This window comes from Sapajus apella, unplaced genomic scaffold (genome assembly GCF_009761245.1).
Source record: "Sapajus apella isolate SASKATOON/1434 unplaced genomic scaffold, GSC_monkey_1.0 scaffold127, whole genome shotgun sequence".
Taxonomy (NCBI): Eukaryota; Metazoa; Chordata; class Mammalia; order Primates; family Cebidae; genus Sapajus; species Sapajus apella.
The window spans coordinates 2,610,660-2,634,632 of record NW_022437067.1 but is presented as its reverse complement, the minus strand read 5'-3'; the positions used below and the strand labels follow the sequence as shown (position 1 = coordinate 2,634,632).

Sequence of the window (23,973 nt, the reverse complement as noted above, 5' to 3'; positions counted from 1 at the left end):
GGGAAGGGCTGGAGCCAGCCGCGGGAAGAAGCCAGGTCCAGCGGGGCGGGGGCGGGGCGAGGGCGTGGGAGTGGGCGGGGCGAGGGCGGGGGCGGGGCCGTACAGGGAAGGGCTGGAGCCAGCAGCGGGAAGGTGCCTTGTCCAGCGGGGCTGGGGCGGGGTCGGGGGCGGGGCCCGGCGGGGCGGGGCCATATCGGAAGGGCGGGGCCAGTAGCCGGGAGACGCCTAGTCCGGAAGGGGCCGGGGCCGGAGACCCAAGGCCGTACATCCTCGCGGCAGGTTGGTGCTGGCGGCCGAGCGGCACCTGCGGAGGGCTGCGCTCTCCGCCCCCAGACGCCCCGCCTTGGAGCCTCCAGGGTCTCCGACCACCTTCACCCCCGCTGCAGCCCCTCCGACGCCCCTAGCTCCCCAGCCCCGCGGGGACCCGGCTGCATCGCGGAGGAGACTGTGGGAGGCTCTGGGTTCTTCTGGGTCTGAGTTCTGGGGACTGAGAACCCGGCCGCGGGGACCGTCTTCCTCCATGGCTTGAGAGGTGTGGCGCCCGCACGTGGCCCAAGCTCGGTGCTCGCGGCGGGAAGGGAAGCAGGTGTGGGTGGGGAGCAGAGAAGGGCGATGGGAGAGTCCTTCCTTCCGCAGGAGTTCAGGCGCCCGGAGCCTGCGAGGCGCCGGGGAAGCGTCAGGGAGCACAGACACCGTCCCTGTCCATAAAGCTTTCCTTTCGGGAGCGGGGGGTGGCGGGGATGGGAACAGAGTCCCCGACATTCACCATCTTCCAGAGGAGTCCTCTAGCAAGAGAGTGCCCCAGCCAGGAGAGCCCCCAGGGCTGGAGGTCACAGACCCCCTCTGCTCAGTAGGAGTTAGGCCTGTGCTGAGTGCCGGGCGGACACGCCGGCTCAGGCCTGCAGCCTGAGGCTTAGAGGGGACCTGCTAGGAGCTAGGGGCACAGGCTGGTGTGCTGATCCCCAGTCAGTGAGCTTTGGAATGGGGGCGTTGTTGTACCCTAAGGTCGCAGAGGAGAGTAGGACCCCACATGGATCCCAGAGAAGAAAAAGGTGGGACAGTGTCAGCACCAGGGTTTAATTCTGAGTCCGCGAACAGGATGCGTGGTTGGGGGCAGGTGGTTCTGGAGCTGGACTCTGGCCTCTGCTGAGCTGACCGCATTTTGGATGCCTGGCTGGGGCTACTTGGAGGTCCCCTTCTTGGATTTGCTGGTCAGGAAGGTCTCTGACTGTTGCAGGGGGGGCACTTTGACGCCTTTCTGCTTCAGCTGATTATAGTAGTCGCTTCTCTCTGAGATAATTCTCTACACAAGAAACACCGCCTTTGAGGTGGCCTTCCTAGTGCTCACCTTGGCCTTGAGGCCGGTCTGCCCAGTCCATGCCAGCTGCCCAGGACGCCACCCTCTCTTCCTCCAGAGGGGCTCTCTGCAGCTGGGGTGTGCTGGTGAATACTTACAGCTGGCTGTCCCGAGGGAGAAAAAAGCAAAAAACCCTCGGCTTTGTGGCATTGCTGATTTCTGTGGTGTGAATACTCCCAATACTCCCATGGCGGCTGATTTTCAGCCACGGAAGTGAAGTCACAGAACGCAGAGCCGGGAGCAGGTGCACAGCACCCACTTGCAGGACCCTGTCCTGCGTCCCCTTCTTCAGCCCTCTTAGAACTGTGAGGAGCCCCAGACTCCTAAAGACCTTTGAGGTCGTCACATCTGTCCCTCAAGTCCCTTCTTTTGTCCTCTGCAAAGGGAAGGTTGTCCCTACCCCTCTTCCAATTTCCTCGTCTCTGGGCCATTGCTGTTTCATGTCAGGCTATAGCAAGCAAGCAAAGAAAGGTGCTCTTCCCTGGCTGCTGTGCGGTGGGAATAACTCCCTCCGTCCTCTGTCTTCCCTCTTCTCTTCCTCTTTCCCTCCCCGTTCTCTGCCCTCCCCCAGACAACAGTAACAAGGGCACAGAGACCTCCCCCCACATTACGGCTCCACAGGGCCCACCCACTCTGCAGAGGAAGGGAACCAAGCCCCAGGAACGTGAGTGCTGGAAGGAAGGTCATGGGAGCACACTGGGGTTTAAGGGCAGCCCCAGAAGGGAAAGGGTGGCTCTTGGGACCAGAAGCAGCACCTGGTGAGAGGTGACCCCTGCATAGCACACGGCCCCACACAGAGCCACAGCCGGTGCCCGACTCCTGGAGATCTGAGTCCCATGGCACTTCGCAGGTGGGCATGGACTCGTCACAGAGGGAAGTGTCTGTGGCTCAGACAAGTGAGTGTGTGGCCTACAGCTGGTGGCTGGTGACCCCCTCATGCCCAGTGACCCTAAAGCCCAAGTTATTTCTCCTACACCCCTCTACTTCTCGGAGGCCCCTGCTTGGGGACCACTGGTCAGGAAAGACCCAGGAGGCTGTGGCCAGGGCGGGAGGACTCTGCACCAGGGCCCCAGCTCAGTGGGTGGCGATACCAGTGGAGAGGACTGAGCTGGACAAAGCCGGGGCTGGGCTCCTGCTGCAGGAGAATTTCTGTGACCAGGCGGCTTGTCCCCTCTCCTCAGCGATCATGGGTTGTGGCAGTTTAGGCTGGTCTCTGATGCCCCTCCTCCTTTTTGCTGAATGTGGCTAAGACTCCCATGCCATGCCCCCACCCACATGAGGGATGACCTGGCCCCCTCTGCCTGAGCAGAGAGAAGGGAGGGTCCTGGGGTCCAGGTGAATAGATGACACACTAGGATGAGGACAGAGTCCCCTGAATCTAACCCAGGCCCTCCCATCCCCCACCCCAGCTCGCCTTGGGGAACGGGGCTGGATGGAGGTGGCTGAGCTCAGGGGTCGCCTGGGGGGACGGGGCCCAGATGGAGGTGGCTGAGCTCAGGGGTCACCTGGGGGGACGGGGCCCGGATGGAGGTGGCTGAGCTCAGGGGTCACCTGCAGGGCTTCTAGGATGTCATTATCAGAGATCTCGTTGGCCAAGGGCTTGGTCCCGGAGATGCTGAAGGTGGCCTGGATGATCTTATTCCGTAGCCTCTCAAGCTGTCAGCAAAAGACAACACCATTACTCGCCTTTGCCCAAGAAGGCGCCTGGCCAGTGGGCTGTACCCCTCCAACACCTTATATTTTATGGGCCAGGAAGAAACAGCTCACTCTCACTCTTCATGGCTTTAGAAATTGGAAATGGGGGCCAGAGAAGTCAGTGTGGGCTGCCTGAGAGCTAGGAGGCGCCTGAGAGCCAGAGGCACCGGGTCCAGGCCCCGACGCTGGTGGCCCAGCCCCAAAGCCCACACTCTTGTACACCAGGTGGGTTTTTCTCATTGGAAAGTAAAACCTGCACATAATTTTGTTTTGTTTTGTTTTTTTAAAGAAACCAACAAACCACAACAGTATAAGAGTTGCATGTAAACCCTGGGCCGCTGCAGTGAGTGGACTTCGTGGCCCTTGGGGACACTCTCACTCTAGGCATTTAAGTGCACTGGCGGCCCTTCTTTCCATGCTGACGAGGAGGCGTCTGTGCCGTGGACAGCCGCATTGAACCTGGCCCCTGCGCTCGGAGCCGGAGGGCCTTCTAGTCTTTTGATGCCATGAAGAGCCGTGTCTGCCTGTACACCCGCCGCCACCTCCCCAGAGGTAGCTCATCATGCCTCCCAGGAAGCTGCGGAGGAAACTCCTCCAATCTGTGCCCCAGGAGCCTCAGGCAGGAACCCCTCCAGTTACCCAGCACGCTCAGCGCCGGTTCCTCACCCAGAAACCCCGACAACGCAGAGGTGCCCAAGGGGAGCCGGGTCCAAGAGGCTCAGCCTGGCCTCCGAGTGGCAAGCATGTCCACACTGCCACTTGGACGGGTTTATGTGACAGCAGGAATGTCAGGGGCCCCTGGCCTGTGTGGAGTGGAATCCTTTCCTTCTTTCCAATATTTATTGAGTGTCCACTTTGTACAAACGCTGTGCCCGGTGCGGAGGGTCCTGAGGTCACCAGGGGTTGGGCCTCTGTACAGGGGGTGCCTCCCCAGGGCAGAGGCTGGCAGCTACCTGGGGTGTCCAGCCTCCCTTCCCCACGCCCGTGGGGCGTCACCATCAGTCCTGGCGCTGGCTCCTTCTCACCTGGATTTAGCTTTGGAATATTTCTCAGTACAGCTTTCCAGTCTCTACCAGGTCAGTGCACGCTGGCGCACAAATGGACACATCGGGGCCACCTCTGGTCTAATGCTTTCACTACCACTACGGCTGGATTCAAAGCTGTTTTATCAAGGGATACCTGGGTGGGCGCCTCAGTCTAACCCAGCCGGAAGGAGGCTGGCTTAGGCAGGAAAGAGGACGCAGCTGAGTTGCAGTTGGCATGCCTGGATTCTAAATCAAGGTCAGGGCCAGCCACAGTGGCTCACGCCTGTATTCCCAACACTTTGGGAGGCCGAGGCAGGCAGATTGCTGGAGCCCAGGAATTTGAGACCAGCCTGGACAACATAGTAAGACCGTCTCTACAAAAAGTTTTTAAAATTAGCCGGGTAAGGTGGTCCCAGCTTCTCAGGAGGCTGAGGTGGGGTGACAGCTTGAGCCTGGGAGGCCACGGCTGCCGTAAGCTGTTGTCACCTACTGCACTCCAGCCCGGGTGACAGAGCAAGGCCCTGTCTCAAAAAAAAAAAGAAAAAGGTCAGCTCTATTGATTTCCTTTTGGGCACAGGGCCCTCACAAGCGGGGTGCACCCTGGCTTTGCTCACGTTTAATATGACGCCCCAGTGGGGCCCTGCAGTTAAGACTGTCTGGTCCAAATCCCAGCACCACTGCAAAGCAGGTCTGGGGTCCAGGGGGGTCATTCATCCTCTCCTGCCTGTCTGTTAAGTGAGGATCATGCTAACTACTTTGTAGTTTGGTTAAAGGGGCTACATGACTTTGATACCAAGAAGGCACTTAGAACGGTGCCTGGCCCAGCAAACATGCTATGGCTCAGAGATGGGTGGGCAGCACTATTCCTCCCTACCCACGTGCCCTCCTTTCTAGCCATTGACCCACACCCTTCACAATGCAACCCAAGACCCCCAGCCCTGCCCACGGAGCTCCACCCACTGCTACCGTTGACCATTCCCGGGGAGCTTCATTGCACCCTCACTCCGTCCTCTACCCCCATTTCTTGAGCGTCAGCTCTGCAGGTGCTGGGGTACACAAAAGAACCAGCCCGAGCCCCAGTGTACTCAGAGCCTGGTCTACCTCAGTGGGAGGTGGGCAGGGGCCCAGGTGCTCGGCCGCCAGCTGCTGGGCCAGATCCTCAGGAGGAGGAGTGGGGCGTACCCTGGACTGGGTGCTCTCCAGGGCCACGCGGGCCTGCTGCTCCGCCTGCTGAATCGTCTCCTTCTTGCTCTGCAGATCCTCCTGCAGCTGCTTCCACCTCTGTAGGTGGTTCTGGTCCAGTTCCGCCTGCTCCTGCAGCTGGCTGACCTTGGAGTCCAACTCTGAGATGATGTGGTCCCGCTTGGCGAGCTTTCTCTCCAGTTTTGACACTTGCTGGGGGCAGCCGGGGAGGACAAAAAGGTGGGCTCATCTTGCCCAATCTGAGTACGTGTGGTACCCACCCACTTTCTCCTAAAAGATGGCCAGCAACGCTCGCTGAGTCCCTCCACTCCAGTCTGGACCCAGCAGTTGCAAGGAGCCTTCTGTGTGGACCTGGGGCTCAGAGATCTGTCAGGTGGCTTGCTACCTAAGTTCAGGGGCCCTGGCTTTGCAGTGAAGATGCTCCAGGCCCTTCTTGCCTTTTGCTGTGTCGGGACTTACAGCAAGAACAGTGGCCTGGCTGACCACTTCACAACACCTAGGCTGTCACCTGTCGGAGGAACTGGTTGTCCTTCTCAATGAGCCCCATCATCTCTTGGTGTTTCTTATCTTCTCGGAGGTTGGAGAACTGAAAGGAGACAGAGGGGTTGGCTTGGCGGACTCCCGGGCTGGCTTCTAACTTTTTTCCTTCCCCAAAGCTCCCTAAAATAATAGCAGCTGAGTTCCTAAAAGTTTCAGAAATGGTTGGTGCTGGGTTCTTCTAAACATGGAGGCTAAAATGAGGATGATCGGTGGAATGTTATTTCAGAAATGAAGAGCCCCAGGCTGGTGCAGTAAGTAATCCCAGCACTTTAGAAGGCTGAGGTGGGTGGATCACTTGAGGTCAGAAATTTGAAAGAAGCATGGGCAACATAGATCCTGTCTCTACGAAAAATGAAAACGTTAGTTGGGCGTGGTAGCGTGCATCTGTGGCCCCAGTGCCTCAGGAGGCTGAGAGGATCACCTAAGCCTGGGGAGGTTGAGGCTGCAGTGAGCTGTGATCATACCACTGCACCCCAGCCTGGTGACAGAGTGAGAACCCATCTTGGAAAAAAAGAAAAGAAAAGAAACTCCCAATGAAAATGCTCAAGTAGGCACACTGCTCTGCCAGGGAGCACGGCGTGGTCACCTGTGTGCCCTAAGTCCAGTCTGCTCAAACACTGGAGCAAAGCTGTCAAGTGAATGACAGAGACCAAAAGCAAACTTTAAAAGGAACTTGTAGGAAACAGAAGTGGTGCAAGAAGTTAGGAAACTCAAACTGAATTAACGCTGTCAGCCCGGGAAGAGGAGATACTGCAGTTGTGAGACCGAACAGAGTACACTTAAAAAAAAGAAGAAAAGTAGAACATTCAGAGAACATCAGAGTAAAATATTATAACAAAATGAAAACTCAAGAGAAGAGCTGTTGATAAGGTTAAGGACATCTTCTAGAAAGTATCTGTAGGTCAGGCGCGGTGGCTCACCCCCTCTAATCCCAGCACTTTGGGAGGCCCAGGCAGGTGAATCATGAGGTCAAGAGATCAAGACCATCCTGGCCAACATGGTGAAACCCTGTCTCTACTAAAAATACAAAAGTTAGCTGGGTGTGGTGGTGCACGCCTGTAGTCCCAGCTGCTTGGGAGGCTGAGGCAAAAGAATGCTTGAACCCAGGAGGTAGAGGTTGCAGTGAGCTGAGATCACACCACTGCACTCCAGCCTGGCAACAGAGTGAGGTTCTGTCCCAAAAAAAAAAAAAAAAGGCATCTGTAAAATGGGTTGAAAAGGAAGAGATAACAGATTAAATAAGAGCAGGACAGGAGGTCCAATAGCCAAATAATTGAGAGAAGGCTATAAAAAACAAAAAAAAACAAAGAAAATTCTAAACTGAAGGACGTGTTTCCAGATGGCCACCGAGTGCCCAGTACAACAGATGAAAATACACGCTTAACACGCAACTCTGGGAGGTTCCAGAACACCTGGGACAAAGATAGGCTCACAAAGAACCATGAACGACTTTGGACTTCTCATCAGCAAACCTGGAGGCTGGAAGACAACAGAGGAATGCCTCTGTGATGCTGAAGGAAAACGGTTTTCAAATGGGAATGTTATCTCCAACCCAAATGTTCCAAGGGTGTAGAATAAGGGTATTTGCCAACACTTTACCCCCAATCATCCTTTCTGAAAAAACTGCTGGAGGATGTGCTCCATCAAAAATAAGTGAAGAGGGCAAGAAAGCAAAAGATATGGGATGCAGCAGTTTCAAAGTTGTGGTTTATGAATCTTAGTACTGTTCTGTAAAACTCACTTTATTTATGTGTGTTTGCAACAAATAACTGTCCTACTGATGTCAGTGCAACATCGATTGTGATAGAATGATACGGGGAGGAGGGTGGGTGGAAAGAGTCCCCTTGTGGGTGTTGGGGGGATGGCAGGGGAGGAAAAAAGGAAGCATTAAATAATGTTAAGATGGAGAAAAATCGGAGATGCCAGAGGTGCAGCTCCAGCAGCAATGGCAGTAATGGCGTTGGCGGCGAGGACGTGGCTTGGCGTTTGGGGCGTGAGGACCATGCAAGCCCGAAGCTTCGGCTCGGATCAGTCCGAGAATCTCGATCGGGGCGCGGGCTCCATCCGGGAAGCTGGTGGGGCCTTTGGAAAGAGAGAGCAGGCTGAAGAGGAACGATATTTCCGAGCACAGACTAGAGAACAACTGGCAGCTTTGAAAAAACACCATGAAGAAGAGATCGTTCATCATAAGAAGGAGATTGAGCGTCTGCAGAAAGAAATTGAGCGGCATAAGCAGAAGATCAAAATACTAAAACATGATGATTAAGTGCACACAGTTCCCCACAGAATGGCACATGTCATTGCCCACTTCTGTGTAGACATAGTTCTGGTTTAATTAATATTTGTCTGTGTGCTACTAACAGATTATAATAAATTGTCATCAGTGAAAAAAAAAAGATGGAGAAAAATCTAGAATGGGCACATTGTGAGCATGCTATTTGGAGGTATGGAGATAGATTCCTGAAGAGCGTGCTAGAAGAGTTGAAAGTGATGCCTTAGGAGAGGGCGAATGAGAGGGAGGAGGTCAGAGGCTCCTGGTTTTCATGACAAGCCTGGTGGAGCTATTTGATTCTTTAAGTGACGTGCATGAATAGCTTTGATAAGAATAGAAACCTAAAATGCTTAACACAAATGACAATAGTGGGCTCAGTGGAGTAGCAGTCTCTGTAATCATCGAGAGGGTGTTCTCACCCCCAGGGCTCAGGGGCCAGGAGATGCCTGACGAGTGGCCAAGAGCACAGCGGCTCCGGAGGCAGGGACTCGTGCTTCCAGCCCAGGGGCAGGGCAGAGCTGTGGCTGGACATGTGGGCTCTGGCCTCCCACACACCTGGGGGAATCCCGGTGGGGCCGCTATCAGTCGCACAACCCTGGGCCAGCTGCCTGGATGCCCCAGGCTCAGAGTCTCTATCAGTAGATGGGATGGGCGGCGCGTGCCCCGAGCTGCTGTGGGTTAGTCAAGCCTGGCCCGTGCTCACTGAGCGGAGGCCGGGACTGAGCGCACAGCCACCTTGTTGGTCATAGCTTGTAGCTGCTGCCTCCGCTCTCGAAGCTCCTTCTGCAGCGTCTCATTTTCCGACTTGATTTTTCGCAGTTGGGATTCTTGGAAATCCAATTGTTGTTGTAAAGATGCGATCACTCCTGGGCACAGAGGCAGAGGCGGAGGCGGTGAGCAAGAGCAAGCAGGGGCAATGAGGGACAGAAGGAGAGGGCCGGGCCACCGCGCCAGCCGGAAGCGCTCTGCAGGGGGCTGACACTGCACCCTCTCCGGCCCACTGACCAGGGCAGGCAGCCTCTGGGCATCACAGCCCCTGGGCCGGGACTCACTGCGAAGCCAAAGCCCAGAGCCCCCAGGCCCACCTGTTGCAAGGCGGTATCCGGTCCCGGTGGTTTCCAGCTGGAACTGGAAGTCCAGGATGATCTGCTCGTACTCCTCCAGCTGGGCCAGCAGCTCCTCCTCAAACGACTCGGCCAGGGAGGCGGCCCTTCTCCCGGGGACCTCGTCTTCCTCCAGCAGCTCCCATTCCTCTGTGTCCTTATCCCCACCCCTTTCCTCCTCCTCCTCCTCCTCTATTTCCTCCTCATGCACAGCCCCCATCTGGCCCACACCTCCTCCGGTGCCCACATCCTCCGCCCCCTTGGGCTCCCTTTCCAGGCCCTCGTCCTCGCCGCCTCCCAGATCCGGCTCCTTGCCCCTCTCCGGCGGCACCGCAGACGCCTTCTGCATCTGTGAGATGGGTAGGGCAGGGGCAGGGCAGGGCTGCAGGGCACCCCCAGGGCGGGGACATCTAATGCTCACAGTGGGGGCACCGGGGAGGGCACCTCATTCCAGGCTAATACAGGGTCCAGGGAGCGGGGGAGCATCTGCCTGGCAAGGCCACCAACAGTGGCCCAGGCACTGTGGCCTCAGGCACGGGTTCTCCCTTGGTCAAGAGGCTGTACCTGACCTGTGCCTTCAAGGGGGTTAGCGACCCACCCACCTCACCTGCTCCCCTGGAGGGGGCACCCCAGGGCAGGGCTGCAGGGGACACCTGGGGCCTGGGCCTCTTAGCTGAGCCGCCTGTGTGGCTCCTGTGCTGGGGCCCTCCCTGAACGCCTGCTCTCCGGGAGGCCCGCACCTGCCACCAGCCCTGCAGCTCCTCCTCGCCTCTGGAGAAGGCCTTCGGGAGGCTCAGCTTGCCCAGCTTCAGCGAAGCGTCTGAGGACCGCTCCTGCAAGACACCCATGGGACCCTCAGCTCTCCACCCCTCCTGCAGCACCCCAGGGATGGACCATCATGGCCTGTTCTTGATGGGACAGTGGCCTCTCATGTCCGGGGAGGGGACCTGCATCCTCCTGCCAAGGGGCTGGGGGATGTGGGTGCTGTGGCAGTGGAGGGCACAGGAACCTGTCGATGGGCAGCATTTGGGGGCAGTGGGGCTCTAGGCACCCCCAGAGCAGCCCCCAGCAAGTGGCCTTGCAGTAAGGGACAAGGCCTTAGAAGTCAGGGAGCCAGCCTTAGACACGCCCACCGTGCATGTCTTGGCCTGGGTGCTCTACCCTCAGACGCCCACCCAGCAGGCTGGGGAGGACAGAAAGTGGAAGCCCCTTGCTGCCTCATTCCCTGCCCCCGCCCTCTGTGTCTAGGCAGCCTTCCCTTGAGGCATTCAGGGCATTCGGCCGTCAGAGGCCCTCCCCTGGTCCCCACTTCATCTCTGGCCCCCAGCAGAAACTCAGGCTGTGTCCTCAGGTATGAAAGAAATGGGGTCTTAGGAAGATCAGGTGACTGCCCCTGCGCACAGCACAGACCCGCCTCATCCAGTCCTCTGCCCAGACCTAGAGGTGTGGTAGCATCCCACCCACCCCAGCCCAGCCCAGCCTCACAGGGGGCCTCACAACCAGAGAGAGAGTGGGAAGAAGGGGTTCCCGGCCAGGGCAGGATAGCCGAAGCTACCACTGCCCACAATGCACATGGCAAGGCCTGGGGAATCCACCTGCGGGCGGCCTCCGTGCCCCAGGACTTCAGAGGTGAGCTCAGCCCTCATTTTATAGATGAGGACCCTGAGCCCTGAAAGTGCTATGACTTGGCCCGGGTAGAATGTGAGTCCAAGGCCAAGTGCAGGTGTCTAGACGTCGGCTCACGGCTCCCGTTTGCATTCGTGCTTCCCTTTGCCTCTCCCCGCCTGTCAAGCAGAACCCCGAGGCCCCGTCCCGGCTCCAGCCAGGACCTGGAGCATCCAGGGGCCTGCACATCACCAGCAGCTTTGGCTGCTGGGGCTGACCCACCTTCTGGCCTGGGGACATGGATGTCTCTTGGCCTTTGCCTCTGAGGGGGCATTTCAGCTGCTTCCTCAGGGCCTTCAGCTCCTCCTGGAGCACCACGATCTCCTCGTCTTTCTTCTGAACCTGTATCTCCAGCTTGGACAGGCAGTGATCCTGGGGAGAAAACCAGGGGCAGCCCGTGGGCCATGCAGCCACACACTGTCCCCCCACCTGCCCCCAGCCCACTCAGGAGGAGCAGATCTGCTGTCCTGGAACCCCGAAATCCCAGGGTCCCAGGGATGTCAAGATGTGTACTGCGGTAAAGAGCTAGTTGTATGAATCTGGAGACCACGATGTACTAGCTCTTTAGTGCAACCGTGCCTGGCCCCTCCAGCACCTCTGCCCCTGTCCTAAGAGCGGACCCGAAATCCTCGTCCGAGAAGATACGAGGCAGCTTCCCTTTCGGACCTGGTCCATGGGCTGTCCTCACCACTGCACTACAACACAGGACACCAGTCTTCTTTTTTTTTTTTTTGAGATGGAGTCTCACTCTCTCACCAGGCTGGAGTGCAGGGGTGCAATCTCAGCTCACTGCAACTTCTGCCTCCCAGGTTCAAGCGATTCTCCCATCTCAGCCTCCCAAGAAGTTGGGATTACAGGCATGCGCCATCACACCTGGCTAATTTTTGTGTTTTTTGTAGACACGGGTTTCACCATATTGGCCAGGCTGGTCTTGAACTCCCAACCTCAGGTGATCTGCCCGCCTCAGCCTCTCAAAGTGCTAGGACTATAGGCGTGGGCCGCTGCGCCCGGCCAGGACGCCAGTCTTCTTTGCGGCCCCCACACTTAACCGGCAACGCCCTCCAAGCTTTTCTAGGGGTTTGGCAGGGAGCTCCTCAAACTTTTGTTCTCAAAATCTCAACTCCCTCAATTCTTCAAAATTAAAGACAAAAATGGAGATGTTTTCAGGCAAACAGAAATTGAATGTCACCAGCAGATCTGAACTTAGAGAAATGCTAAAGGGAATTCTTCAGGAGGAAGGAAAATGATCCCAACAGAATATTCTGGAAGGAAAAATAACTGGAAAGTCCACTAAACGTTGGCCAAGCAGTGGCTGACGCCTATAATCCCAGCACTGTGGGAGGCCGAGGTGGGGGGATTACCTGGGGTCAGGAGTTTGAGACCAGCCTGGCCAACATGGTGAAACCCTGTCTCCAGCAAGACCAATGGGGAAAAAAGGGAGAGGAGACGCAGGCAGCCAGGTCGGGAATGAAAAAGAGGCTGTTAACCCATCCACACTGCGTAAAGGTAGTAATTATCCTTGTGCCATGTACAGCCATAGGCTGAGAAATGAGAAAATTTATATGAAATAGATGCCTTCCTAGGAAAACACAGAACACCAAAACTGAAACATGAAGAAAAAGAAAATCTAGATATCTTTTAAAGAAATTGAATTTGTGATTTTTTTTTCTTTTTTTTTGAGATGGAGTCTCATTCTGTAGCCCAGGCTGGAGTTCGGTGGCGCGATCTTGGCTCACTGCAACTCCGCCTTCCGGGTCCTGGTTAAACGATTCTCCTGCCTCAGCCCCCCAAGTGCTGGGATTACAGTCCTGGGCAACTTCACCTGGCCTAATTTGTGATTTTTTTTTTTTTTTTTCGAGACAGAGTCTTGCTCTGTTGCCCAGGCTGGAGTGCAGTGCACGATCTCGGCTCACTGCAACCTCTGTCTCCAAGATTCAAGCAATTCCCCTGCCTCAGCCTCTTCAGTAGCTGGGACTATAGGCACCCACCACCATACCTGGCTAATTTTTTGTATTTTAGTAGAGACGGGGTTTCACCATGACCAGGATGGTCTCGATCTCCTGACCTCGTGATTTGCCCGCCTCACAGGTTTGAGACACTGCACCTGGCCCTAATTTGTGATTTTTAAAAGTGCTCCTGTAGGGGGATGGTGTGGTGGCTCATACCTCTTAGCAATTTGGGAGGCTGAGGCAAGAGGATCACTTGAGCCTAGGAGTTCAAGGCAAACATGAACAGCTTGAAGAGATCTTGTCTCTACAAAAAAAAAAAAAAAAGAAAGAAAGAAAGAAAAATTAACAGGCAGGGTGGAATGAGCCTGCAGTCCCAGCTACTCAGGAAGCTGAGGTGGGAAGATCGCTTGAACCCTGGGAAGATTGAGCTGGGATCACTCCACTGCACTCCAACCTGGGTGACAAAGTGAGACATCATCTCAAAATAAATAAATTAAATAAATAAATTAATAAATAAAGGCCAGGTGTGGTGGCTCACACCTATAATCCTAGCACTTTTGGAGGCTGAGGCAGGTGGATCCCAAGGTCAGGAGTTCAAGACCAGTCTGACCAACATGATGAAACCCTGTCTCTACTAAAAATATAAAAATTAGCCAGATGTGGTGGTGTGTGCCAGTAATCCTGGTTACTCGGGAGGCTGAGGCAGGAGAATCACTTGAACCTGGGAGGCAGAGGTCACAGTGGACTGGGATTGCACTACTGAACTCCAGCCTGGGCGACAGACTGAGACTCCTTCTCTAAATAAATAAAATAAAATAAAATAAAAGTGGTCCTGTGAGAAATCTCCAGACACAGATGCTTTCAATAGTGACTTCTTTTAAGTGAATTTAAGGAAGAAATGATATCAATCTTATGCAAACTCTTTGCCAGGCAGTGGCACCGACCCCTAATCCCAACACTTTGGGAGGCTAAAGTGGGTGGATTGCTTGAGCCCAGGAGCTTGAGAGCTGCCTGGGCAACATGGGGAAACCCTGTCTACAGAAATTAGCCGGTGTGGTCATGCACACCTGCAGTCCCGGCTACTTGGGAGGCTGAGGTGGGAGGATTGCTTGAGCTCAGATAGGTCGGGGCTGCATGAGCTGTGATCACATCACCACACTTCAGCCTGTCTTAAAAAAAAAAAGAAAGAAAGAAAGAAAAAAGGGAACGGTTTTCCAGCCTTGTCTTTCTTTTTAATGAGGCCAGAATAACTTTGATACTAAAATTTGATGAGGGAATTACCAGACAGTGAAATTATAGGTCAGACTTTCTTATAAACATAGATTTAAAAAAAGAATAACACTATGGTGAATCAACTCATACCTAAATCAAGCTGGCATTCCTATTCTTATTATTTAGAATACATTCTCCGAGGCGGAGTCTGTGGGCGCAAAGGTATGTGGCTGGTTGGAGGTCGTATGTGCCGGCGAGCCCCTAGTGTAACTGCCACCGCTGGGATGAGGATGGACGGGGGTGAGGAACTTTGTCGAAGCAGGGGGTCTGGAGGTCATTTTAGGCCCTACTGGGGTACGTGCTGGATGCACCTAACCAGATACTAGAACAAGAGTGCTCACGGGGCAGGGCTGTCCTGCCAGCCGGACACAGAGCGAGGGGGTGGGGGGCCGGGATTCGCACCCCGTCTGCCAGTACCTTCTCGTGGATGGCTAAGAGGTACCAGGGCGTCCTCTTTCTCAGGCAGCTCTGGGATGCGACTGGGCTGCTGGTGACCGGACTCAGAGTCTGGGATTCGCTCCTTTTCCAAAAGTAATTGAGCTCGCAGGCGCTCTGACTGTGTGGGAGGAGGCGCCCTGTGGTGACGGCAGAGGCCGAGTGAGAAGCGGGTGAGAAACAGACTCTTCCCTGCCGAGTCCACCAGCACCTTGGATGACGACGTCCACCTTTCTGAGATTTCCCTCGGAAACCCCTATCAGCCCAGACAGACTCCCGTCTGTCCCCAGCTCTTGTCACCCTCACTTTGAGGACACAGTGTGGTTCTGCTGTGATCACCATGTGGCGCCCACACCCAGCCCGGAGCGTGTGCTGAAGGGGTGAGGGAAGGCATGGAAGCTCCGGCCAGGATGCCAGGACACAGGGGCCAGAGCTGGGGGTTGGGATAAGGGTCATCCTGACGCTGTCCCTGCACACCTGGTTGCTTGTCCCCTCCTGGGGCCTCAGTTTCCCCATCTTTAAACTGAGGGGAGGAAGGGGATTCTCCACCTTCCCGAGCCCAAGGGGAGCTGGTCACTACAGACTCTAGGTCTCCTCCAATTAAGGCAAAAAAGGAGTCATGTTGCAATTTTACTAAAGACAAGGAGCCACGGCCCCAGGGGACCGCAGCCTCAGCTGTCAGGGAAGGCAGGGCCAGCTCTGTAGAAGGAGCCCAGGGCTGTGCTGTGTGAGCCCTCAGGAGGCGGGCAGTCCTGGGAGGGAATTCCACGGGGCATGGGCAGCGGCCCTGAGAAGCAGGCCTCCAGCTCAGGGACCCAGCAGCTGCAGGCAGAGGCCCTGGGGACTCCCTCACCGTCCACGTTCGTGTCCGAGTCCCGCCTGGCCAAGAGCAGGTCCTGGGCACCCCTCCAGGTCTCCGAGCTGCGGTGTAGCTCCCCGGACAAACTGGCCTTGGTGGGTGAACCTTGCAGTGTTGAAGATGCCATCTGGTGATTGCTGTGGTCTCATCTCCCCGGATCTCCCAGGCAGAGACTCATTTATACGTAAGCAGCGGGTGCGGGCACAGGTGGCTTTTCTCGTGGATGCATGGGACTGAGCAACCGGGCTGAACCGAAGGGTGGGTTCATCGTCCTGCCTCCCTGGTGTCTCCACCTCAACAGACCTGCGTGTGGCTGAACTTCTGCAGCCGAGGCCTCCTTTCCCCTGGAGGGGCAGACCCCATTTTCCTTGGGTAAAAACCTACCTCCTGAAAGTCTCAGAGGCTCTCTTGCCTCCAGACTAGCCCGTCCAAGGCAGACCCTGTTTCACCTAAATGTCAGGAATCAGCCCAGTGGCAGATGCCTATGAGCAGTGTGTAGATGCAGACCCCCGCCCGGGACACCATGTGGTCCCTCAGCCCTCCCCAGAGACCTGCCCATAACCACCCCGGTCCTGGAGCACTGACCGCCCACAGAGACCCTCTAGCTGAAGCCTAGACAGGTGGGAGCCCTCCTTCTGCCTGATGTCGGCTAAGATTTGTGGGCAGGACCCACCCCACCCACCCCCCACCCTGCCCTGCTTCCTGGTCACAGGAACTAAGCTCCAGCTTGCCATCCCTAAGAACAGCATCTTGTGTGGGGATGTGGAAGAAGCCCAGGGCCAGGAGCAGATGCTGGGATGAGCCTTGGCTCGCGCAGCGTCCCCCAGGGGACCACAGAGCTCAGCAGCTGCCACTCCCAGCCTCCTGCTCCCATCAGTGAGGGGCTGGACAGGATGGCTGCTGGGGCTCCCTGGGGGCACTGTCCTTAATGAGCTATCTGACTTTATGGGGTTCTTTCCTGAAGCTTCCACAATATTCAACTATCTCCACTCCCCTAGCCCCTGGCCCTAATGAATTTTCGGTGGATGAAAAGCAAGAAGTCTGGGGACACAAATCATCAGCACAGTGGCCAGAAGAGGCCTCCCTCCACCCCTGGCCTCCCTCTGCCCCCCGCCACCCCTAGCTTCCCTCCACCCCCAGCCTCCCTCCACCCCCTGCCACCCCCAGCCTCCCTCCACCCCCCCAGCTTCATTGCTGCCCCAGCTCCCTGCGCACTGGGTGGATTTCAAAAGCAGCAGCTGGGGCCACCATACGAGCCAACTCTGACGGCTGCTCGCAGGCTGAAGGGGGCAGGAAAGCCTCCCTGGTTCCCCTGACTCTGACAGGGAGGCAGGCAGCTTCACAGGCGGCCCTGGTGGGGCGTCTTACCACAATGGGAAATGGACGTGGCCCTGGTGCTGAACTGGGGGCAGTCAGGGCGCGTGAGGAACAGCCTTCGCAGTTCCTCCATTTCAGACATGAAGCCTGTGAGGCTGGCGGTGTCCTTGGGCTCGCTCTGGCAGAGAGGGGAAATAAGGCGGGTGCTAGAGGACCCCGACCCTAGGCCAGCGCTTCCAAGTGTGGGTAACCCCCCATATAGGTACCGAGGAAGGGGAGCCAAGCAGAATCCTGGCACAATTAGTGAAGAATATCTCAGTTTATAGTGTTACTACTCAGTGATTTCCTTTAACATAATCCTTTATATAATCACATATTAGTTCATAGAGTGAGTGCCTAAAGAATACCTTACCACTCAGTTATTTCCCTATGTGTGTGTATATATATATGTATATAAAATTATATCTTAGTCGGAGGAATGCCTGGAGCAGACACAGTGCAGAGCATGAATTAAGGGAAAACAGTTATACCAGGACAAGAATCCATGGCCCAGGCGGCAGCGTTCAGTATCGTAAAGATAACCCGCTGTATGGCAGGCTTGGGGCGAGAGCCACTCCTCCTGATAAAGGAGTTGTAGGACCTTGCTCCAGTTCTTGTGGAAGGTGACCTCAGACCAGCAATCCACCTTGGTGACTGTGAACTTTATCAGCTCTTGTTACTGTGCTGCTCAAAAAGCATCCTGCTATAGAACTCACTGGAAGCTGCCAGCAGGTGGCGTAGACCCTGACAGCTCTGTCACTGCTGTGTGACTTAGTATCCTCCTATAGATACTCTTAGGAGTAGCTTGCCCATAGATAGGAGTATTGCACACTGCACCCTCTTCACTGCGCACGGCCCACCTCCATGCCTCGGTGACCTAATGGGGGTGGACCCCTTACTGCACACGGCCCTTGCCTTCATGGGAACGGGCCCCTTGCTGCGCACTGTCCACCTCCTGGCCTAGGTGACCTAATGGGGGCGGACCCCTTACTGTACATGGCCCTTGCCTTCATGGGAATGGGCCCCTTGCTGTGCACTGTCCACCTCCATGCCTCAGTGACCTAATGGGTGTGGACCCCATGTTTTATTGCTCACGACCCTATCACTATCCTTAAAGATGATTTCACTCACTGCCCTGCCCCCTAACCTATACACAATAAATACTCATGCTTCTGGACATTCAGGGCCTCGCCTGACTCCACTTACAGGTGGCGTGCCCCCCCGAGTCCAGCTGCGTTTTCCTTATACTTCTGTGTCCTGTTTCTTTATTTCTCGGATCCTGTGCCTCAGCACAGCATAAGGGACACCCCACCACCCGGTGGGGCCCTCAGCCCCACACCAAGGGCAGACACTGTGTCCCCTAAACCATCACAAATCACCCTGATGGCAGGTGCCTATGAGCTGTATGTAGACACAGACCCCATACCCAGGACACCATGTGGCCCCTCAGACCTCCTCGGAGACCTGCCCGTAACTGCTGCTGGTCCTGGAGCACTGGCTGCTCCACCGAGAGCCTCCTGGGGAGACTGAAGCCCAGACGGATGGGGGCCCTGCTTCTGCCTGACCGCTGGCTGAGATTCACCGACCATGCCGACCACGCACGGCTGCTCACAGGCACTAAGCCACGCTCCCACTGGGTTTGAAAGGACCTGGGTGTGTGCGGGTGGCAGCGGTGTGTCCCCTCTGTTCCTCTCCAGCATACTGGATGCTCAGCAAGAGCCACTCAGACCACAAGAGCCACTGGGTCCAGGCAATGCATGGAACTGGAAGCTGCCAGGCGCTGGGGTGACCATCACGGGCTCCACCGGCACATGGTGGCACGGGTAACCTGTCCGTTGAGGTCACCTTCCCCATTTCCCCGCCTTTAGTCTCCTTTACAAGATGCACCCAGGGAGTCTGGGCCAAACTGTGCATCTTCTCCCTTGGCCAACCAGAGACAGTGGAAGCCAAGGTCTGCAGAGGGGAGGACCGATTCAAAGCAGCTAACCCAGAAGCCGGTGGCATGGGGGGACTAGGGCACTAGGTCCTGCAGAAAGGGAGAGAACCGCAGGGTTCTTTCCACCACTAGCGCTCAGTTCGTTGTCTTCCTGGAATCCCCCTGGATAACCCATCAGCAGAAGGCCTGTGGAATGCTTTGTGGGCTGACAGCTCTATGGGGCCTTGGGGAGCAGGAGAAGCAGGTCACCTCAAGCCCATGGCAGCCCTTCTCCCTGAACCCATACCATCTTCCCGTAGCAGCGGCTCACGGTCTGGGCCGACTTGCTGAGCACGCGTGGCTTTCGGTGCGGTTTCCATTCCGGGCGCTGGGCGTCCCGGCTGGCCACCACACCCTGGAGGAGTGCCAGGCCCCTGGCTATTGAGCTGGACATTGAACTGTGCCTCTCAGACATGCCGGTATCCTTAGGTAACATGAGACATGGGACGCAAAGACGGAGTGAGCTTTGCTGCCTGAATGAGGACCTGAATGAGAGCAGCCCCGGCTGTCCCTGTGGACCTCTCTTCAGCCTGGCTGGGGTGTCGAGGGGAAGACAGCCTTGAGCGTGGACCTGTTGGCTGGTCCAGTGGGAGGATCAGCTTCCAGAGCTCCAGGTCCTGTGGGCCCCTGGGAGCAGTGGTGGCATCACAGATGTCTCCATAGAAACCGTTATCAAGCAAAAGGGGCCTGCAGCCGATGTGCTGGAAGCTGATGCTAGACGCTGGGTTTTTGAGAAAACAGAAGCTTGACACGGAAAGCCGGCTTTCAGGCCGGGCGCGGTGGCTCACATCTGTAATCCCAGCACTTTGGGAGGCCCAGCTGGGAGGATCGCTTGAGCCCAGGAGTTCGAGACCAGCCTGGGCACTGGAGACACCCTGCCTCTACAAAAAAATTTTCAGTTAGCCAGGTATGGTGGCGTGCACCTGTAGTCCGAGCGCCTCAGGAGGTTCAGGTGAGAAGATCACCTGAGCCTGGGGAAGTCGAGGCTGCAGTGAGCTGTGTTCGTGCCACTGCACTCCAGCTTGGGCTACAGAGTGAGATTCTATCTCAAAAAAAAAAAGAAAAGTCAGCTCTCTAGGACACAGGAGTCCAGTTCAAACCTGTCTCTCTCCCTGTGCTGGATTGAAGGCAGGAATCATATTGGAAAAGGTTCAGGGGTGGGTTCTGGGATTAGCAGGTGATTGGTGGAAGGAAAGCAGAGGTCTAGACAGTCCTCCGGCCTGGCTGGTTCTGCCTTCACGCCTGCTTATGGGAACCACGTGCAAATCTGACCTCAGCAAGTTTGTTCTGCACAAATCCATGTGGCCACAGCGGTTCCCACTGATTTCATCCAGTCCTTTGTCTTGTAAGCAGAGGGGCTTTCAGCGTCTCAGCGAGTCATTTCTTATCTGCTGTCCTGCAAACGCAAGGATTTCTGTTACTTACTGATTTCTTTAACTCTTTGGAGCACGGTTTCAACAGGGCATGTCATATTCATCTCAATTTTCTGCAATTAGGAAAAGGGGCTGGAGAGGGTCCGCCAAATCTCAGGATGCTAAAGTGTACAAGTGCCCTGGGGTATCAACAGTCTGTCCCCTTTTTTCCCATCTTCATCATCAATATTTCCCTTATTTAAAATCTAATACTGTATCAGTGGCTCTGAAAGGAACATTTTAATATCCTTGGTTAGAATCCTCAATTTACAAACATTTCTTTGTTTTTTTTTTTTTTTTTTAGACAGAGTTTTGCTCTTTTTTTCCCGGCTGGGGTGTAAAGGGGCGATCTCTCAGCTCCCCACAACCTCCGCCTCCTGGGTTCAGGCAATTCTCCTGCCTCAGCCTCCCGAGCAGCTGGGACTACAGGCACGCGCCACCATGCCCAGCTAATTTTTTGTATTTTTAGTAGAGACGGGGTTTCACCATGTTGACCAGGATGGTCTCGATCTCTTGACCTCGTGATCCACCCGCCTCGGCCTCCCAAAGTGCTGGGATTACAGGCGTGAGCCACCGCGCCCGGCCACAAACATTTCTTAATACCTGAAAATGTAATTAAAATAAAAGAATTGGGGAGACCTCTTCCAGATAAAGATATATTTATTTATTTTTTGAGACAGGGTCTCACTCTGTCCCCCAGGCTGGAGTGCAGTGGTGTGATCTCAGCTCACTGAAATCTCCGCCTCCTGGGTTCAAGTGATTCTCCTGCCTCAGCCTCCTGAGTAGCTGGGATTACAGGCTCCCACCATCATGCCCAGCTAATTTTTGTATTTTTAGTAGAGACCGGGTTTCACTATGTGGGCCAGATGGTCTCCAACTCCTGATCTCAAGCGATTCGCCTGCCTCTTCCTCCCAAAGAGCTGAGATTACAGGTGTGAGCCACTGCGCCAGCCTTATTGCCTTTTTTTTTTTTTTTGAGATGGAGTCTCACTCTGTCACCAGGCTAGAGTGCAGTGGCGGGACCTCAGCTCACTGCAACCTCTGCCTCCCAGGTTCAAGCAATTCTTTTGCCTCAGCTTCCTGAGTAGCTGGGACTATAGGCGTGCATCCCCCATGCCCAGCTAATTTTTGTATTTTTAGTAGAGATGGGGTTTCACCATGTTGGCCAGGATGGTCTCGATCTCTTGACCTTGTGATTGGCCTGCTTTGGCCTCCCAAAGTGCTGGGATTACAGGTGTGAGCCACCGCGCCTGGCCTATTGTTATTTTTTGATTGCGGTAAACTACACATAACATACAATTTACTGTCTTAGCCATTTTTGAGTGTGGAGTTCAGTGGCATTAAGCACATTCAATCTTTGTACAACTATCACCACCGCCCTGCTCCAGAACTTTCTCATCACCCCACACTTAAACTTAACACAGTGGGTGTAGACGGGATCTCACTGTGGTTTTGCTTTGCATTTCCCTAATGATGAGTGAGGCTGAACATCTTTTCATGAGCCTATTGGTCATTTGTAGATCTTCTTGGAAAATTTTCCATTCAAGTTTCTAATTGTTTTTTTCCAGTGGAGTTTTTTTGTCATTGAGTTTTTATATATTCCTGATCCTATTCCTTTATCAGATATATGATGTGTGAATATTTTCTCCCTTTCTGTGGGTTGCCTTTTTCCTCCGTTGATAAGAGTCCTTTGACGCTTTTACCTGTGATGAAATCCAATTGATCTGTTTTTAAATTTCGTTGCCTGGTTTCATACCTGGGAAATCATTGCTAAATCTAATGTCATGAAACTTCTGCTTGAGTTTTCTTCTAAGAGTTTCATAGTTTTAGCTCTTATATTTAAGTTCTTGATCTACTTTGAGTTAATTTTTGTATAAGGTATGAATGTGCTTGACAAATATTTCATTGAATGAATGAACCACAAAATCTGGTGCTAAGATTTCGTGATGAAAAATACCACAAAAGCTGGAAGGCAGTGGGGGTGAAACGTGACAATGCTTCTGCCCCATGAGGACCTGTGCTCTAGACTGAGACATTTTTTCTTGGCTGTATTTTTTCTCAATTGCGACCTGTGAGTGAATCCACATTTTTTTTTTTTGAGACAGAGTTTCACTCTTCTCACCCAGGCTGGACTGCAACGGCACGATCTCGTCTCACCGCAACCTCTGGCTCCCAGGTTAAAGCAATTCTCATGCCTCAGCCTGCTGAGTAGCTGGGATTACAGGCACGTGCCACCACACCTGGCTAATTCCATCCACACATTTTGACCCAGAGCACACTGTCTAGCGATGGAATCAAAACACCCTGTGCAGCTGCTTACCCTCTGTTCCTTTCTCTCATTGAACAGAGCCCTGATTTTACTCCTGGCAGTAAGTACTCCAGCTAAGATGACATCTCTCAGCCTTGCAAAAGAAGTCACTGGATTTCCAGGGAGCTGTGTAGGCAGGGAAGGGCTTCAAGGTCTGATCATTTCTACTTTCTACTTTCTCTATTTTTAAAGCAATGTCAATACTTCCAGATCATGAGGTGACCTGGAGAATGAGAGCCATTTGGCCAAGAAATACTTAGAAAAGAGAGAGAGAGAGAGAAGCCTGGCTCCCTGGGAATGATTTTCCAGGCTTCAAATGCTTATCTAAGGACATCTTTTAAGGAGAGAAAGACAAAATCCCTACTTCCAGAAGCCTCGATGGGGGTCTGAGTGGGAAGAAGGGCTTCTCTGCTTTTTGACCAAAGGAAATTCGTGACCCCTCCTTTCCAATATGATTTTATAAAAAATTTACCATCCAAAAGTGTCTTCAATTTTTTTGCATCTAAATATAAAAGTACAAAACAAGCCTAGTATATGTTTGAATTTTTGACATACAGTCATATACCAAATAACGACATTTTGGTGAACGATAGGCCAAATGACAGACCAATGCAATAGCTACTCGGGGGCTGAGTATGTATTCTACATTCTACATCGTTGGATTCCGCCTGCTGATTTTTTATTAAACATTTTTGTGTCTGTGTTCATGGAGGGTATTGGTCTGCCGTTTTCTTTTTTTGTAATGGCCTTACCTGGCTTTGGTTTCAAAGCAATGCTTGCCTCATAGACTGAGCTGGGAAGCGTTATCCCCCTTGAGTTTTCTAGAACTGCCTGTGCAGAATAGGAACTACTTCTTAAAAATGTAAAAAGCATTCTTAGCTCTCCAGGATATACAGAAACAGACCTGGCTCTGGTTTGTTGATCTTCAGATGGAAGCTTAGGTCGTTGACACTTATTGTTATCTTAAGTAAAATATTGCAATATCCCGTAAAAGGAGCTTTGCCTAGGCTCCTAAGTAATAACCTATGTAGGAACTACAGGCTGACAGTTACTTGCAGGAAAGAACTTTTGGAAATGACTCAGGAGATCCTTCCCCAAGGCCGCAGATAGGTCTGTGTTGCACAAGTAGGGAAAATCACTTGACATCGCCTTGTCTAGAGGTGCCCCCATCTCTAGTGACTGGTCTCTTGGCCACTACGGGACAGGAAGGCTTAAATACAAAACGGGGCATGGAGTTTCTCAAATGGGTGTTGACAGCCTTCAGGACACTGATGGTGTCCTTTGACATCTGCTGAGTTCTCAACAAATAGGCCATCATCTGGCATTTCCATCTGGCAATCTAAAAGAAAGAAACTAGGAGCATATTTTGGTCATTTGAATGGAGCCATCTAGTCTAGAGATGCTCTGCTGGGACCGGCCCTGACTCTCCTGCGCCCCCCTGTCCCCACCCTGACTCTCCTGCACCCCCCCGTCCCCACCCTGACTCTCCTGCACCCCCCCGTCCCCACCCTGACTCTCCTGCACCCCCCCGTCCCCACCCTGACTCT

General features: G+C 54.2%; 2 protein-coding genes and 1 pseudogene across 3 annotated transcripts in view; 1 reads left to right on the top strand and 2 right to left on the bottom strand.

The window, feature by feature from the left end:
• The window catches only part of SMIM1 (small integral membrane protein 1 (Vel blood group)), a 17,949-nt gene extending 4,061 nt beyond the window's left edge, over positions 1-13,888 (bottom strand). The window contains exon 1 of the mRNA XM_032262205.1: positions 13,877-13,888. The gene's annotated coding sequence lies outside the window, so the exon portion shown is untranslated. The remainder of the gene's footprint in view (positions 1-13,876) is intronic.
• The window catches only part of CCDC27 (coiled-coil domain containing 27), a 26,065-nt gene continuing 3,148 nt past the window's right edge, over positions 1,057-23,973 (bottom strand). The window contains 13 exon segments of the mRNA XM_032262009.1: positions 1,057-1,303; positions 2,909-3,013; positions 5,260-5,472; positions 5,789-5,866; positions 8,828-8,958; positions 9,178-9,544; positions 9,936-10,028; positions 11,083-11,232; positions 14,499-14,656; positions 15,370-15,480; positions 16,744-16,870; positions 18,954-19,240; positions 19,243-19,333. Of these exon segments, the coding sequence (XP_032117900.1) occupies positions 1,181-1,303; positions 2,909-3,013; positions 5,260-5,472; positions 5,789-5,866; positions 8,828-8,958; positions 9,178-9,544; positions 9,936-10,028; positions 11,083-11,232; positions 14,499-14,656; positions 15,370-15,480; positions 16,744-16,870; positions 18,954-19,240; positions 19,243-19,333 (2,034 nt within the window). The 3' untranslated portion in view covers positions 1,057-1,180.
• LOC116539340 lies at positions 7,726-8,216 on the top strand (annotated as a pseudogene). Its single transcript, XR_004264005.1, has one exon. The product of XR_004264005.1 is annotated as an ATPase inhibitor, mitochondrial pseudogene (transcript).